General features: G+C 42.9%; 2 protein-coding genes across 2 annotated transcripts in view; one reads left to right on the forward strand and one right to left on the reverse strand.

The window, feature by feature from the left end:
• The window catches only part of LOC310773791 (gamma-aminobutyric acid receptor subunit beta-3-like), a gene marked incomplete at both ends in the record, with an annotated part of 125488 nt that extends 113448 nt beyond the window's left edge, over window positions 1-12040 (reverse strand). Inside the window, one exon of the mRNA XM_083633743.1 lies at window positions 11889-12040. Within this exon, the coding sequence (XP_083489869.1) occupies window positions 11889-12040 (152 nt within the window). The remainder of the gene's footprint in view (window positions 1-11888) is intronic.
• The window catches only part of LOC310773796 (gamma-aminobutyric acid receptor subunit alpha-5-like), a gene marked incomplete at its 3' end in the record, with an annotated part of 41240 nt that overhangs the window by 24922 nt on the left and 299 nt on the right, over window positions 1-16019 (forward strand). Inside the window, exons 6-9 of the mRNA XM_083633749.1 lie at window positions 4808-4951; window positions 14351-14503; window positions 14710-14921; window position 16019. The exon at window position 16019 is cut by the window's right edge and continues 299 nt beyond it. Of these exons, the coding sequence (XP_083489875.1) occupies window positions 4808-4951; window positions 14351-14503; window positions 14710-14921; window position 16019 (510 nt within the window). The remainder of the gene's footprint in view (window positions 1-4807; window positions 4952-14350; window positions 14504-14709; window positions 14922-16018) is intronic.

Genomic DNA, 16019 nt, shown 5'->3' on the forward strand with positions numbered 1-16019 from the left:
TTGTCAAATACCGCCGTCTGCTCGCTAACCAGGCACTTATGTATGTACTTAACCTAACTATCCGGTGTGCACAACATTGTCAGACTAAACTCCGACTGACACCCCAAAAACCTACAATCCGCTACAGAAAAAAATTATATTGTTTGCTTATTAACTGGCCCCTGGCCTTCTATCATTTCACGAAAGTGGCCCCCGGGCAAAGCAAGTTGAGTATCCCTGCAAGTTTAGCCCTTCCTCTCCATAATGAAATCTCCCTATAATCCCTTATCTAACTGCCTTTCAATTTAGGTCCTGTCCTTTGGCATGACAGTCCCCAAATTCAAATGTAACATACTTTTTTCCTTATTTCTTTTTACCTTTATCTATACATGGGGAGCAATGCTCTCTTTTTCAGGAGTGCCCTGTTCACATTCACACACACATTCATACCTGGAAGCTGACCAGTGCAACCACAGTGTGATCTGCTGGCCACTGAGCAGCTCCACTGGAGCGGTCAGGGTTAAGGGCCTTTGCTCAGGGGCACCCCAGTGGTGGTAATGAGGGAGGGGCAAACACTGCCTTTTCACTTTCCCCACCCAGATGTATCCTGCCGGGCGCGGGGATTGAACCGATGACCTGCCAGTCACAAGGTCGCTTCTCTAACCTTTAGGCCACCACTGCCCCCATTTTACACCAGCATCCAGCTGCACCCAGAAGGAACCGTGCTCAAGATGTAACCCCATGCAGGCTGAAAATAAACAAACAACAATCACACGGCCAAGGGTTTAGTTATTAGTGACAACCAGCCACATAAGTTTAAACAAAATCAATCTTAAGCATCATTTTCAAGAGCGTGGTGCAGGTTAAAGAAAAATCTGAATTAACATTTTGGGCTCATGATTACAACGAAAATCCTCTAAAAAGACCAAAAAAATCACAGGTTTCCCAGGGTGTAAATATGGAGGAAAAGGTGGCATTCTATAAATGGGAGTGACATCACAAGCAAGCATTGAATGTTCTGCTGGGGCTGACACAGGGATGCAAAGTCATGGAGAATGAAAAAAGGTGACAGATACCAGGGCAGACATAAAACCACTCAGAAATCTATTTTGGCTGAAAAAGGTGACTAGTTTGCATCCCTGTGACTGTGTGACATCACTGCATGGAGTTCCATGAAATGGAACAGTGCCCCCTGCTGGTTACAAAAACTAGTGTAAGTGCATCTAAATGCAGCTATATGTATGATTAAAAAGAAATCCCCCCCAAATCCCATGGCCAATGCCATATACCCCTTCCACAATGTGGTCTACTTAAAGGGGGGACTTACCCCCAGATATGTAACAAAACCGTGATTTGAAAAAACCTATGGAAAAAAACAAGAAATTACATATACTCTTGTCTATACTATACTCTTTGGCTGTGGTCAGCTCAGGAATTTTTTTCGGAAATCGACGCCATTACAGTTTGCCCACCGCCTCGAAAATAATTTATATGAGAGCTGCAATATCTTTATAAATATCAACAACTAGCCAACGCTGGTGGCCTGTATGGAAACACCGTTGCTCAAAATGGTTGAAAGTTATATCAATTTGGTAATTCAGTGGCAAACTAGAAATTTAATTATTTTTCTGCATGTATGTGTATGTGGCGTCTGTATCTATCGTTAAAAGAGACTAGTGAAGCGAGAGCACAGCACAGTGAGGACAAACGCCCCGCTCTCACGCTCATGTAATCACAATGCGAGATTTCTCCACGTCATTCCCTCGTCCAACTTGCGATATACCGCGCCATGAAATCCGTTTTTAATTTTCGTCTGGGGGCTTTTCGTGATTCTTGTTAAAAGTTACTGCAGCGCAGGGCAGTGTATGTGACAGTCAGACCTCCATGCTCTGCCCCACCTCAGGAGGACTTCCCCGGAAAAGTCACCAGGCACGCTGCTGACTTTGTGTGCTTTGTGCGCTGCTGGTTTTGTGTGATTCTGCCATCGTCTGACGTAAATAGATCAATCAAATGTTTTCCAGTTATTCCTAGGCTGCAAACTTGTTTTAACATGCAAATCGGAGTGTTTTCTGACGAGAATAAAGTAACGTTAACGCTACGTTATGTCAGACTGTTCTCATCCCATGCGAAAGCCCCCGCCTCGGCCATGAGAGGCTCAGAGCACTGCTGCTGCTGCGCGCGCCCCCGCGGCTCGGAGCTTGGGGCTCGTGCATGAGCATACGACTCTCTCCCGCTTGACTGGCTGGGAGAAAGTGCTTCCAAGTCGGACTGATAATATAAACAACATAATTTGAGCTTATCCAGGTAAGATATTAATAAAGTAATGACACATTCAGCGGGAAACTAAATATAATTAAGACATGTGCCAACTTTGACGACGTTTGGTTCAGTATTTTAAGAGCAAACAGGTTTTTTTAACTTCCTGAAAAGTTGCTGTTTTGGAGATTCGAGGTCCTGGAATGACAGCGACGATATATGGAATTCTGGACAAAATCATATCTAGGCTACATAAAAAAAAAAAAAAAAATCAGATTTGCATCTGAGAGACCAAATCTCATCATAGGGCTCCTTAGTATGAAAAAGGTTGGGAATGATTTACAGCAACACAATGCCATGTCCTTCCTTTTATGATTATAGTGGCGTTTATTGATAGTATTGTGTTACATAGGAGTTGGTAGGAAAATAACAGGCGATTGTAATCAATTAACAGGTGATTAACAGATCAAGTGACATCATGGGAATAGGCTTGGAGTTGTGAGGAGCCGAAAGGGTACAGGGGGAGTAGGGGAGTAACTATCTTGAAATCCCATAGTCTTTGGGGACAACGTGACGTCAGGTTGTTGTACCCAGTGTGCGAACTATACCGTGACTTTCGGGGGAGCCCACTTATTCACTCAAATGAATGCCCATTCATTTGAGGGCAAAAAAAAGCAGTGTTCCACCCATAGAGGGCGCTTATGCCAGGTATGCTGCTGAAAAATGATACAAATGGCAGAATGGCAACAGTTTACTCTCAAATGTGGAAATTTTGACCAGCATTCTTCACACATCACCCCCAAAGTCATATATATTGGTTAAAAGCTGAAAAAAAGTGTTTTGGGGGTAAGTTACACTTTAAGGTTCAGAAATTTCCAAACTACACTTGAAATACAAATACATAAATGTTATCTAAGTGGTTACTTTATTGTCAGCACTCTGACTCAGCTCTCTTCTCTCTAATTATTTCCTCTCAGCTGAGGCCCCCTCCCGCTTTTCCATTTACAGAATCCATCTACAGTATCTCTTTCTCAGATCCTAATGTGTTTTTTACAGTCTCCATCAATTGGCTTTATTATTCCATTTTATAACCCATCATGATCACAATTAGCCATTCAGTTGGTGGCCTGTTCCTCCTTGTTCCTAGACTTGGAGATTGTTTTTGTTTCTGCCAATCATTCTCTAATTATGTGTTCAGTTTGTTAAAATATTTTTTTTAAAGACGGATATTTTATTATTTAACTTGTTTTCAATGCTGTATAACTTTGTTTTTTTTGTTAAATTAGTGAAGATGCCATGAAATAATGCTGATCAACAGTTTCAAGGTAATGACGCAGTTGAGTTGCATTGGAAACAGTTTAAATGAGAGTAATTGATTAAATCAAAATTAAAAGTAATTGATCGTCCTCTCTGAGAAACAGTCCTCATCAATAATCCCATGGTGCACTGCAATAGAGAAAGATATACAATATACAAGGTCAGATTTGTAAATATAATGAAAAACGACTTGTTTCCATGCAATGTGAAATTATAACTGTCATGTTTCAATATTTCAGTCCAGTCTTCCTAGTGAGAAGTGACTGACCCAGAACTATGTGGTTTAAACAAAAATATACTCAAACAAACAAACAAACACACACACACACACACACACACACACACACACACATACACACACACACACACACACACACACACACACACACACACACACACACACACACACACACACACACACACGGTTGGCTTCACATACTTTGGGTAACTAAGATTTAAATGTATGTACGGTAACTGTATAATGTGTATACAGGGTGTTGCTTAAACTCAAACTCAATTGACCTAGGCCAAAACATAAAAGTAAAGAAAAAAAAGGCTATTTCTCACATATTCAACGTGGGCCCATACTTTTTGAAATCCTTGAAAACAGTTTGGCCTAAATGGGGGCACTGCAATTAAAAGTCAAAATAACAGCTATACACTACTGCTTCAATATTGGCCTGCCTGCATCATTCATGGAGGGCAGTTTTACATGTTGAAAAATAATATCAATAAACTGATATGAGGAAAAGGTTGTAATATAGAGTATAGGAATAATTTCATTTCAAAATAACAGTAAACAAATTCTCATTTTATTCTCTTCAGATTTTTTTATTTTTGTTTTGTGCTATTAAAATATTAGTGTACTACTGTAATAATTCAGGTGATTACCTGTGTTTTTAAAATATGGTGCAGTGATACCTTCAGATGTTTATTATACAGTATTTGTACTGATGCTTATTACAACAACAGCCATATATAGTCTGAGACAAATTTCCCCATGGGAGCAAAGTTGATCGCATGTCACTGTCTTATACAGTATATCCATACATGTCCAGTGCTTATAACATAGGATGGAATGGATGATGAAAATTCAAATACTAAGTCCAAGTAATAATGAAGAAATCTGAAATTTACAATATATCAATTCAATCCTCTAACAATCTCCTCCCCCCTCTCTCTCTCTCCGTCTCCCTGTCGCCTCCCCCCCTTCTCTCTCTCTCTGTCTCTCTCTCCCTCCCTCCCTCTCTCTCAGATGCATATCCCATATCAGAGGTGGTCTACACTTGGACTAAGGGAGCTGCTCTGTCTGTGGTCGTAGCAGAGGACGGCTCAAGACTCAACCAGTACCACCTCATAGGACAAACCGCCGGCACAGAGGATATACACACAAGCAGAGGTGTGTGTGTGTGTGTGTGTGTGTGTTGTCATGTAATCAATTATACTTAAGTAAAGCACATACTAGATAATAGACTACGGTATACACAATAACTGGTAAATGGCCTCCATTCGAGTAGCGCTTTTGTCCAAAGATAAAATAGATATAAGAAATTATAGAATAGAATAGAATAGAATAGAATAGAATAGAATAGAATAGAATAGAATAGAATAGAATAGTTAAATCCAACTTGGGTAAAGGAAGGAAAACCAAATGTTATTGTAGCAAAAATATTGATCGCAGTAGTAGCAGCAAGGGGCAATCCTATCCTGAAAAATGAAGCCAATGGGGAAGTGCCTTAAATCTGCATTCTTTCGAGCAGGCGGCGACTATACTGGCTCCAAAAAGAAGTCAGATTGTATGGAAGTTAATGGGAAAATGACCGTACTTATGACTTGATTTATGACCTCAGTAAATCCTTTCAAACTGAAGTAGTCGCACACTCCAACAACCTTCAAGGCAGGTGCAGGAACCAAAAACATAGAAGAAGGTCCAAACACTGTAGCTCACTTTTAGTTCATTTATTAGCCATTGACAGATGTGACATTTGGAGTGAATGCTCCTCTGCAGACATGAAGAAGAGCATTCGCTCAAAACATCACGTGTGTGGATGGCTCATAAATCAACTAAAAGTGAGCTACAGTTTGCGGACCTTCTTTGTTTCTCAATAAACACTTTCCTAATGAGTTTATGGTCTCAATCGGTAGTTTAAAGTCTGCTTCAATACAGCCTGATGTTCATCTTGTAAATTATAGTGCCATTTACAGTCAAATAGACGATAGAAAAAACTAGGTTTTGGGGCATGATTGACAGGTTGCCTGTCCAGTGATCGCGCAGCTCACCGATTGTGGACCAATAGCAGTTGGCTCTGTGGGAAACCCCTGGTCTCCCACTAGCTGCTAAACTGGAGACTTCAAAACAGGAGTCCACAAACCAATGGGTGACGCCATGGTGGCTACGTCCATATTTGTATACGGCCTGAGTATGAGTAGTAGTAGTACAGTAGAACTTAATCCCAATGTGTGACAACCTTCTATCACTGAAATAGAACAAGTGATACTTAGACACAATAGAATAGAATAGAATAGAATAGAATAACCCATCATGTTTGCATCAAATGTTTGCTACTGTGGTAAGCAACAAACTATGTTGCTAACCAAGCAACATAGTTCAACAAGTGATATAATTAGACACCATAGAATAGAATAGAATAGAATAGCTAGGTTTGCATCAAATTCTAGCTACTGTGGTAAGTAACAAACGATGTTGCTAACCATGCATTGCCCAGACCCCAGATAGAGCAGAGTACAGAGGGTATAATGTGAGTATAAAGACATCCAGCCTGGAGATCAGTGTGTTATGAGGAAGGCAGCAGACCACCAGAGCCTATCCCAAACACCACCAGCTGGTACCCAGCTGAGCCCAGCCGCCACAAACTGGTGACAGAGAATGCACAGTGCAAAAACATCCATCTTATGAAGTCATTTCACTAAATAAATTATTAAATGAACAAGTGGAAGCTTTACTGTTCAAATGCTGCATGTGTGTGTGTGTGTGTGTGTGTGTGTGTGTGTGTGTGTGTGTGTGTGTGTGTGTGTGTGTGTGTGTGTGTGTGTGTGTGTGTGTTGTACAGAATATATATATTTTTATATATATATATATATATATATATATATATATATATCAATGCTTTCATTAAAGGATGGCTTTACCGATTATCAACCCACTTTGTATCATTATAATGTAGTTAGAGTTGTCCGCTTTGAGGCTGCCAAAGTGTCTTAAAGGAACACTCCGCCCATTTTCAACCAGCTTTGTATCATTAGAACATCAGTAGTATATCAGAAAACTGTAAACGGTTTTGATGTCTGTCATTTAATTTGACAGTTATTGAGTGTTAAAGTGTGGACCAGTGACATCACTGGTCCACACCAACTCAAATTAATAACTCATTAACTCAAATCAACTCTCAAACTGTAAACGGTTTTGAAGTCATTCATCTAGTTTGACAGTTATTGAGAGTTGATTTGAGTTAATGAGTTATTTATTTGAGTTAGTGTGGACCAGTGATGTCACTGGTCCACACTTTAACACTCAATAACTGTCAAATTAAATGACAGACTTCAAAACAGTTTACAGTTTTCTGATATACTACTGATGTTCTAATGATACAAAGCTGGTTGAAAATGGGCAGAGTGTTCCTTTAAGCTGTGTTCACACCGAGATATTTATTTTTCGCTCTGTCGCTTGATTCAACCCTTTGGAATCGCTCTGTCGCTCTGTTTAAATCGCTCATCAACAGGCACACGAATTGACGGACATGTGGGGGCTATAACGTTACGCAATGTCATGATGTTTGTCCACTACGAGCCACCGTCGTTGTTTACAAGCTAAGCCTATCAGCGTGCTCCTAACGCAAGCTCCATACCGGTAGTACAGACTTCACTTCATGTCAGCTGTCAGCCTGTCAATGCGGTTTGTTGCCACACAATAAACCAGCGGTTTGTTCCAAGCCAGTGTGATCCTTGACTCGCTCTCACACGGCAGCCAATCAGCGTTGAACAGCGAGCGACTGATGCCAGCGTATTTTCGCTCAAGTTGGGATATTTCATCTGGGGCGACGAGCGTATTTTCTCCCTATCGCTCTGTCTCTGTCGCTCGGACGCCCAGCGATTTTTCTCCCGGGCGAATATACGCTCAATCGCTCGTTTGCATTGACTTTGTATGTAAACTCGATGCTAGCGAAAAACTTTAATAGGTCGGTGTGAACGCAGCTTCATGAAGTTGTTTGGTAATATTTGCATAAGACAATCTTTTTTGTTTGCAAACAACGACTACGTATTTTCATTGGCTGGTTGCAGAAAGTGAACTGTACTCATTGTGGGGATGGTCTAGGATCCAAATAAATGGCCAAAGAGGCAGTGCCGGACATCGTCATATACCCAGTGGGAAAGCTCAGTGTCTATATGGCCGCGCACAAGACTTTTTTATTTCCTTATTTATTTATTTCCTAATCTCTACAGCTTGTTTCCTACTTGCAGAGAGTATTGAAGGCAAGACTTGATGTGTTTGACAACAGCGCTGCCGCCATTTTGGCTTGAAAAAAGCCTCAATGGCCAATGGGACAACAGCATAGAACCATGACAGCCAATCAGATGTGTCTCTTTCAGGCCAAAATGTCGGATTTGCTGTGCGCCGATGTTGCAATGGAACACCCTATTAGCCTTCTGTTCCTATCAATGTAAGTTTTTTGCGACCACTGACGTAACCCTGTGACGTCCACTCGAAATTGGTTTAAGTCATGGACAAATTTCAATTCTTAAAAATGATAGATCTGTTATTTCCATTAGAAAAATGGAAATCGAGAGGAGAAAGCCATAAATGGTAGCTTGGCATAAAGGGTACAGGGCGATAAAGGGGAGGAGGTCAAATATTGACGTAAGCGCCTTGGGATAACTCTTGTTATGATTTGGCGCTATATACCGTAAATATAAAATTGATTGATTTTAAAGCATTGAGGCAATTGAGAGATACATTGTCAAAAAGTATTGCAACTCAATAGGCTATTAAGTGTTCCTAATATGTTGTACTACTTTGTGTATATTGAGTGTGACACAGTAAGTAGGCTCCACTCAAAGCTGGCTACTCTCAGACATCTGACATCTACCTACAACATTTGCTGGCCTTCCTTAATTTGCTAGTTATCTTCCCCATGCACTACTTCCATGTTGGCCATTTATAGAATGCAAAACGTCTGGCCCATCATTCATTTGACTCCAGCTATCAACAGCTAGCCATTCTGTCAAAGAGTCAACTAGCTACCACGAGGCTACCAGTCAGCCATTCAGCTAGCCGATGCATCCAGCCAGTGAACCCGTGAGTCAGCCAGGCCAATCAGGCAGCCAGCCAGCCAACCTCTGAACTCTTTAACCCCCTGTTAAACCACTTAGTCAGCTAACCTTAGGTTGGCCACAGGCAAAGGTTTCAGTCATGGTGCACAAAAAAAGAAGGGGGGGAAAAAAGGGAAATCCACAGTTTTAATAATGATTGATTCTACTGGTAACTGAGGGGAAGTGTATTACAGTTCCGTTTTACATAAGGGTATTAAGCAGATGCCTTTCAATGCCCCCACCCCCACCCCGCCCCACCACGTGCCACAGCTAGGCAGCAATCCCCAGAGAGATACACGCACGCACGGACGCGCACGCACACACACACACACACACACACACACACACACACACACACACACACACACACACACACACACACACACACACACACACACACACACACACACACACAATCAGGGACAGCCAACCAACCAATCTCTGGCTGATCTGTGATGTCATCTTCTTATGCAAACTAAGGCTGATGGGAGGTTGGGTGGGAGATTAACCCCAGGGCACAGTGCGCACACACATGGGCTCATGCGGGGGGATAAGTGTTGTTTGACAGTGCTGGCAGGGCCTGCAGACAGCTGGTTGTGTGAGGGATAGGCTACTCTCCTCCACTACCCTCCACTCACTCACTCTGATCCCCAGATAATGTTTCCCCCATTTACTCTCTTCCTCGCATGCCCGCATCTCTCTCCACACAGCATTTATCTTGACTTTCCTAATCTAGAATGAGTTAACGTTACATCGCAGTATTTGTTGTTACAATTATGATACACTACAGATGAATTGGCACGTGAAAACAAGATGCGCAAGAAAAGCATCATTTTACCAGTCTAGCCTAATGTGTTGCAAGAATGATGGAGATGAGGATGAATATGCACAGTAAAAAAAGTGTTGTACGATACCGTTAAAGGTGCCATAGTATAGAAGTTAAATCGGACAGGACAGGAGATTACAATGAGTGTCATAAAATGTAGGCTACTTCAAAATCATTTTGTGTACTTTTATGAGACTGATTTACTTGACATGACCAGAATTGCCCTAAATCAGTAAACCCCATCTGGTGGCCGGAGTAGGTTAAAACAAACACAAGCAATTATTTGCAAATCCTATTTAACCTAGGTCTTGTAAAGATAGTAGGATATTGTTTAGTGCAAAGCTTCTCTTTCTGGAAATGTCCAAATCTAAGTTCATTTAGCTTTCTGTATGTTTTTGGCTCTCTTGCAAATGCCTTCCACTGGCCACACATGTCTAGCATGACTTTGCATCATGATACAAGGCCACTTCCTGCTCCAAGTGTAGCCTGCGTTGTGTTGACAGTTCTGCCAGCAACCCATGTTAAGGGCTTATTGCCCAGGGGTGGAGGTGGGATTGGATCCCACAATCTCCTGCTTGCAAAGTGCACACTGCCCACAACCCCAAGAGAGCTAGCTCCCTTGGCAGAGCTGGTTAACGGCCCTTTATACTGGGGACTGAGTTTAACCAACCTACTCCAGTCGCTGCCTACCACTCAGGACATTCACTCGGTTACACAAGCTGTGTGCCCACAACCTAACCTTAGACAACCTAACCTTAGATATTTTACGCTCAGAATAAATAAAGGCCTCCTCAGGTGACCTCAGAAACCCATTCCAATATCAAAGCTTCTCTGATATCTGTCCATCTCTAAAAGTGATGTATGATTACCTCAACCAGTTGCAATAGGCCCTACAGCAGACCTGGGCACTATACGGCCCGGGGGCCAGAACCGGCCCTCATGATGGTTCTGCTGGGCCCGGGAGGTCTAAGACAAACTACAGTACACCATTTTACTTATGAGGCTAAAACATCAAATGTGATGACCTAAATTGATTTTCACTATAATAAATGCTGAAGAATAGGCCTATAAGTGCACAGTATGTTTTCTATAATTTAATCTAGTGATCAAATTAGGGGTTGCGGCATGACAACATATTCTTGGCCCCTGGCGACAATCTGGGTTTCTCATGTGGCCCCCCAGGACAGATAATTGCCCACCCTTGCCCTAGAGGCATGGCTGTACATTGTTTATCACCCTAGATTCTAGGGTGACAAGGGTAGGGTGAAAACGTACCGCCATGCCTCTATCCACATGCAAGAACTACACTAACTTGCAAAGCAATGTTTTGCTTTAGTTATTTTAAAAAGGCAGAGGAAAAGCGAAAAGATTTTCCAGAAAATGAGTAAGGAAGTACTTTGGCCAACCTTTAACCTGCTCTTCACACTTCAGACTTTTTTAAATTTAGAATGTGGTTTTGTTATAATGTTTGACAGTGGCAAAAGGCCAAGATTTGAACAAGTAGACTTTGGGAAAATACTTTACTGGAGGCTTTAACTAGAGCTAAGGCTACCCATAATGCTATGCAACATGATAGACGTTAAAATGATCATCATAGGTAATGTTGAATTCAGCATACCGTACTCACTCTATGAACATAGAAAACTTGATGTGAAGATAACTATGGAATGCATGGATGGATAGATGGATGGGTGGATGGATGGGTGATGATGGATATGTGTATGTTTAATTGAATGGATAATATTCAAAACATTATCATGAAGAACCTCTCCTGCATTATGTATGAGTTGTTGTGGGTCCTTTATTAGAACGCCTAATTTCCTTTTGGCCTAAATAAAGGAGGAGATTAGTCCAGAAGTCTTTCACTCCTTCCGTCTCAGACGGCAATATCTTTCCTAAAATAGCTCCCAAAGTCTCCAAGTGGAAAGTGAGCAGATAAGACACTTGTTACCTCTCAGTTTGCGGGGACATAGCTCGTACGGATAGACTACTGTACTGTATAATGCTTTGGACTATCATCTGCTGGCTTTAAAGTAAACTTCATGGGCCCAAAAAAAGGAAGATCCCCTATAGGTTATTTCTTGAAAACAAAAATCTGTTCAGACTACTCACTGCTACTGTATCAATCAGTGATGCCTTCACAGGCAAAAACAAATCTATGAACTGCTCCCCTCTTACTCACCAATTGACCAGCATGGCGGCGTTATTCTCCGAGATGAAAGGAAGTTCCCCGTGGACGCTCCTCAATACAAATCCTTGGGAGAAAAGCAGTAAAATCCACCAGAGGACCATGTTCCTCCTCATTCCTCTGCCCCCAGTTCTGTCGGGACCCATGCATCCAGGGCAAAAACGATCCCGGGTTTCCCACAGCAGTGGAAGTGGATGGGATAGTGGTGGGCCAGGTGGCCTGGGGTCATGGGGGCAACAGGGGGCCCGGGTGACGGGGCAGAGGTGAGAAGTCTCAGCCTCGGTGCTGCTCTGCTGACCGAGGCATGGCGGTGGTGGCCTTGACCTAGGCTGTATACGCTGATTGCTTCAAACGCCTCTGAAGTTAACAGATTCACCTCACTTTTGAGGCCGCAGGCTCGTCCAGATCACTTGGCTTCTTCTGTCCTTGTCATGCCAACCAGTCCAAACAGCATTCCAGCACTCCACAGACAGCAGGAAAACACAAGACGTGAAGACAGGAAATGTCCACACACCGCTTAGCCGCCCTCCATCCCACCAGTGATGAGCAGTAGTCTCTGCGGCTGGCTGGGAGTGTTAGTGTGCGGCTGAGGTGTACGAGTGTGCGTGTGGCTGTCTGCAGCCAGAGATCATGCTTCATGTGTGTTTCTGTGTGTGTGTGTGTGTGTGTGTGTGTGTGTGTGTGAGTGTCTGTGCCAGGATTGGCAGGGCAGAGTGGGCGTGGCTTCCCAGGACAGGAACCCTCCCTCCCTCCCTCCCCCCTGCACTCCCTCTCTCTCACTGATGGCAGGATGCAGATTGTAACCAGGGATTAGGGAGGTTCAAAAATCCGATTTTGCCTGGAGTGGAGAAAGCCTTGTGTATTTACTCTGTGAGTGGGTGGGTGTATGTGGGTGAGGTGAGAGAGAGAGAGAGAGAGAGAGAGAGAGAGAGAGAGAGAGAGAGAGAGAGAGAGAGAGAGAGAGAGAGAATGTGTGTTAGTGTGTGGAATAGTGGGTTTTTCAGTTACCAGAGCCTGCAGTCACAAACTGCTGCTGGTGAGAGGATTTTTTTCTAAAGCCTCAAATGCAATCTTCAGTCGTTTAACGGGACATTCTCTCTCTCTCTCTCTCTCTCTCGCTCTCTCTCTCTCGCTCTCTCTCTCTGTCTCTCTCTCCCTCGCTCTCTCTCTCTCTCTCTGTCTCTCTCTCTCTCCCTCGCTCTCTCTCTCCTATCTCTCTGTCTCTGGATTTACCTTGCCCAGGAACTGTCATTGCCCATTGTCAAATACCCGACATTAACCACATAATAATCTATTGTCATGTTGCCGCCATCAAATACAAAGATTAACGCGGCATGCTCTAGTTTTTCAGTTTAATAATGCTTTTGAAGTCGGGTTCCCAATTCCCTCCCTGTGGAATGTGAAATGCTCTCTTTATGCTGGCTTCATTCTAAGCAGGGCCACCTCCACCACTTCCTATTCTCCAGCTGCACCACCTTTCATGATGTCATTAGTGGACCAGCAGGAAGGGGGAGAGGCATCTTATTTCAGGGAAACATGTGAGAGAAGATTGTGACTCGTTTGGAAATCATTCTTTGCACTTGTAGCCAATGCCCAATGATTGCATTTTTTTTTTCTAAGAGGGCAATTTAGATACGGTCAGGTAAGTTCTAAAGACTGTCTGGGAGTTATTGTATTGTCCTTTGTCCTATGTGGTTAACCCGGCCCACTTGCCAGAATACGCATACGTTGAATGTCGTTGAGTGTTTGTGAACCAAAAATACTGTAATGGCACAGGCGAGGCTGGTATCGAACGCGGGTCTGTCATTCACAAGCGCAACAACGTTCAGACCATCAGACCAAAGGGGCAATCCCATTGGTCAAGGACCAATGTGCTCGCTTTATACATCGAGACCGGATCGTTACAATACGTTGATCAACATTTCCAGATGTATATCAACGTTATATAGTCTGCTATTGAAATACATACAGTACGTGTATATCAACTTTATAGTCTGCTATTGAAATAGATTCATGTATATCAACATTATATTGTCTGCTATTGAAATAGATTCATGTATATCAACATTATATTGTCTGCTATTGAAATAGCACCGTGGAAAGGGGTGATGTAGTCAGGGGTGGCTGCTACCCTACCCGAACACGACAGGACCCAAGACCCAATGGTCAGATAGGGTCAGGTAGGACCTGGTTTTTAGATAAACAATTAGGGCTCGGCTTGGGTAGGGCTCGTTATGCTCACTGAAGCAAAAAGACATTTGCCGTGTTGTTGCCGAATGGTTCACTCACCTTACTATTATACTGTTTACCTAGTTCTGGTGCCAACAACATTCAGTTTCTTGGACTGACAATTGAAGATGATACTTTCATCATCAGGAAACATCAGTCTACTTGCCTTGTTTATCACCCCCACATCTAACGTTATATCTGCCTTTGGTTTGTTTGTTCCCCTCTAGGACAGTACACAGTGATGATGGCCCACTTCTACCTGAAGAGGAAGATTGGATATTTTGTCATCCAGACATATATGCCGTGTTTCATGACTGTAATCCTGTCCCAGGTGTCATTCTGGCTAAACAGAGAGTCAGTGCCTGCAAGGACTGTCTTCGGTGAGTAAAGCCGCTTATTTTTGATCTATTTTCTTCCTTTATTTGTCTGGGTATTATCGCAGTTATGCCCAGTCACACCAGGGAGCTGCCCAGAGCAATAACCCAGCAGCAGCACTGCATCAGAGCGCCCACCTTTGTTCACTTGCCCTAGCCACTTTGTGAAAACGCAATCTAAGCCTGTCGCGGTCTTTTCTGTTTGCGCCCAGGGGTGACCACCGTGCTGACCATGACCACCCTCAGCATCAGCGCGAGGAACTCTCTCCCTAAGGTGGCCTACGCTACAGCCATGGACTGGTTCATCGCCGTGTGCTACGCCTTCGTCTTTTCGGCCCTCATCGAGTTTGCCACAGTAAACTACTTCACCAAGAGGAGCTGGGCGTGGGACGGCAAGAAGGCCCTGGAAGCACAGCACCCTAAGGTACAGCCTTAGGTCGACTGTAGCGTCGTATTAACCTGACTCTGCCAGATGGGGGCGGTGTTGTTTTCACAACAAGACACGTGTGGCGTTGTGAAAACAATACCGGCCCCATCTGGCAGAGTCAGGTTAGCGTTGTATATGTTGAGAATTGTCTTGATACGTTACATATTTGGCAGCTACTTTTAAACAAACCACCTTAGAGTACCATGAGTGCATACGTTTTATGAATGGGCCCAGTGGGAATTAATGTGTAACCTTGGAAGTGTTTGTGTCCATCAAGTTAAACCACTTTAAAGCACCATGCACAGGGAGTGCATGGTAGACCCAACTGACCAACAAGTCTGCAATTGTGATAATAAGTTAAATAAACCTTTATTACATTAAAATGACAGAAGGAAATCCATGTCTCCATCCATTTCCAGACCTTGTAGATGGGAAACTGACTTGACATTAGGGATGTCACAATATATCGTCCCACGATATATCGCAATATCAAAACGTGACAATATGTATCGTTGAGATGAAATCTCATATCGCGAGAAAAAGAAGCTGAACATGGTGGCACTGATCTGCATCTCGCTCTCCTTTTCATTGCTTTGTTTGAACAGACGAGGGACGTTACAGGCACAGAGGATGAAAATGGTGAAATTACTCAAATTAGCGTGATCGCAAAAAAATATTGTTAAAATATCGTATCATTATCGTGAACCCACTATCCTGTATCATATCGTATCGTATCGTGAACTGAGTGTATCGTGACACCCCTACTTGACATGCATTGGCAGCTGCATCTACATCTTGTGATTATGCTAAATACCACCAGTGGTATTATTATTATTACTACCTTTACTTAAACTTGAAAAGTCATTGATGGCTGCCCCTCATTTACAATGATGTCAGCAATCATGCTACTAGTAATAGCACTAGAAATCGCTGTGTCATGCTTTAAATTTCTGATGTGTCTCCTGAGTGACATTCAATTACAAGAAGCCTATACTGTAGATTTGTATGAAAATGACAAGTGGTACCTTTGGAAAATCATGAACTTCACTGAGTAGCTAATCAAGACTAATCAAGCAAATCCTTGTCACATGTAGA

This window comes from Poromitra crassiceps (assembly GCF_964638095.1).
Source record: "Poromitra crassiceps genome assembly, chromosome: 3".
Taxonomy (NCBI): domain Eukaryota; kingdom Metazoa; phylum Chordata; class Actinopteri; order Beryciformes; family Melamphaidae; genus Poromitra; species Poromitra crassiceps.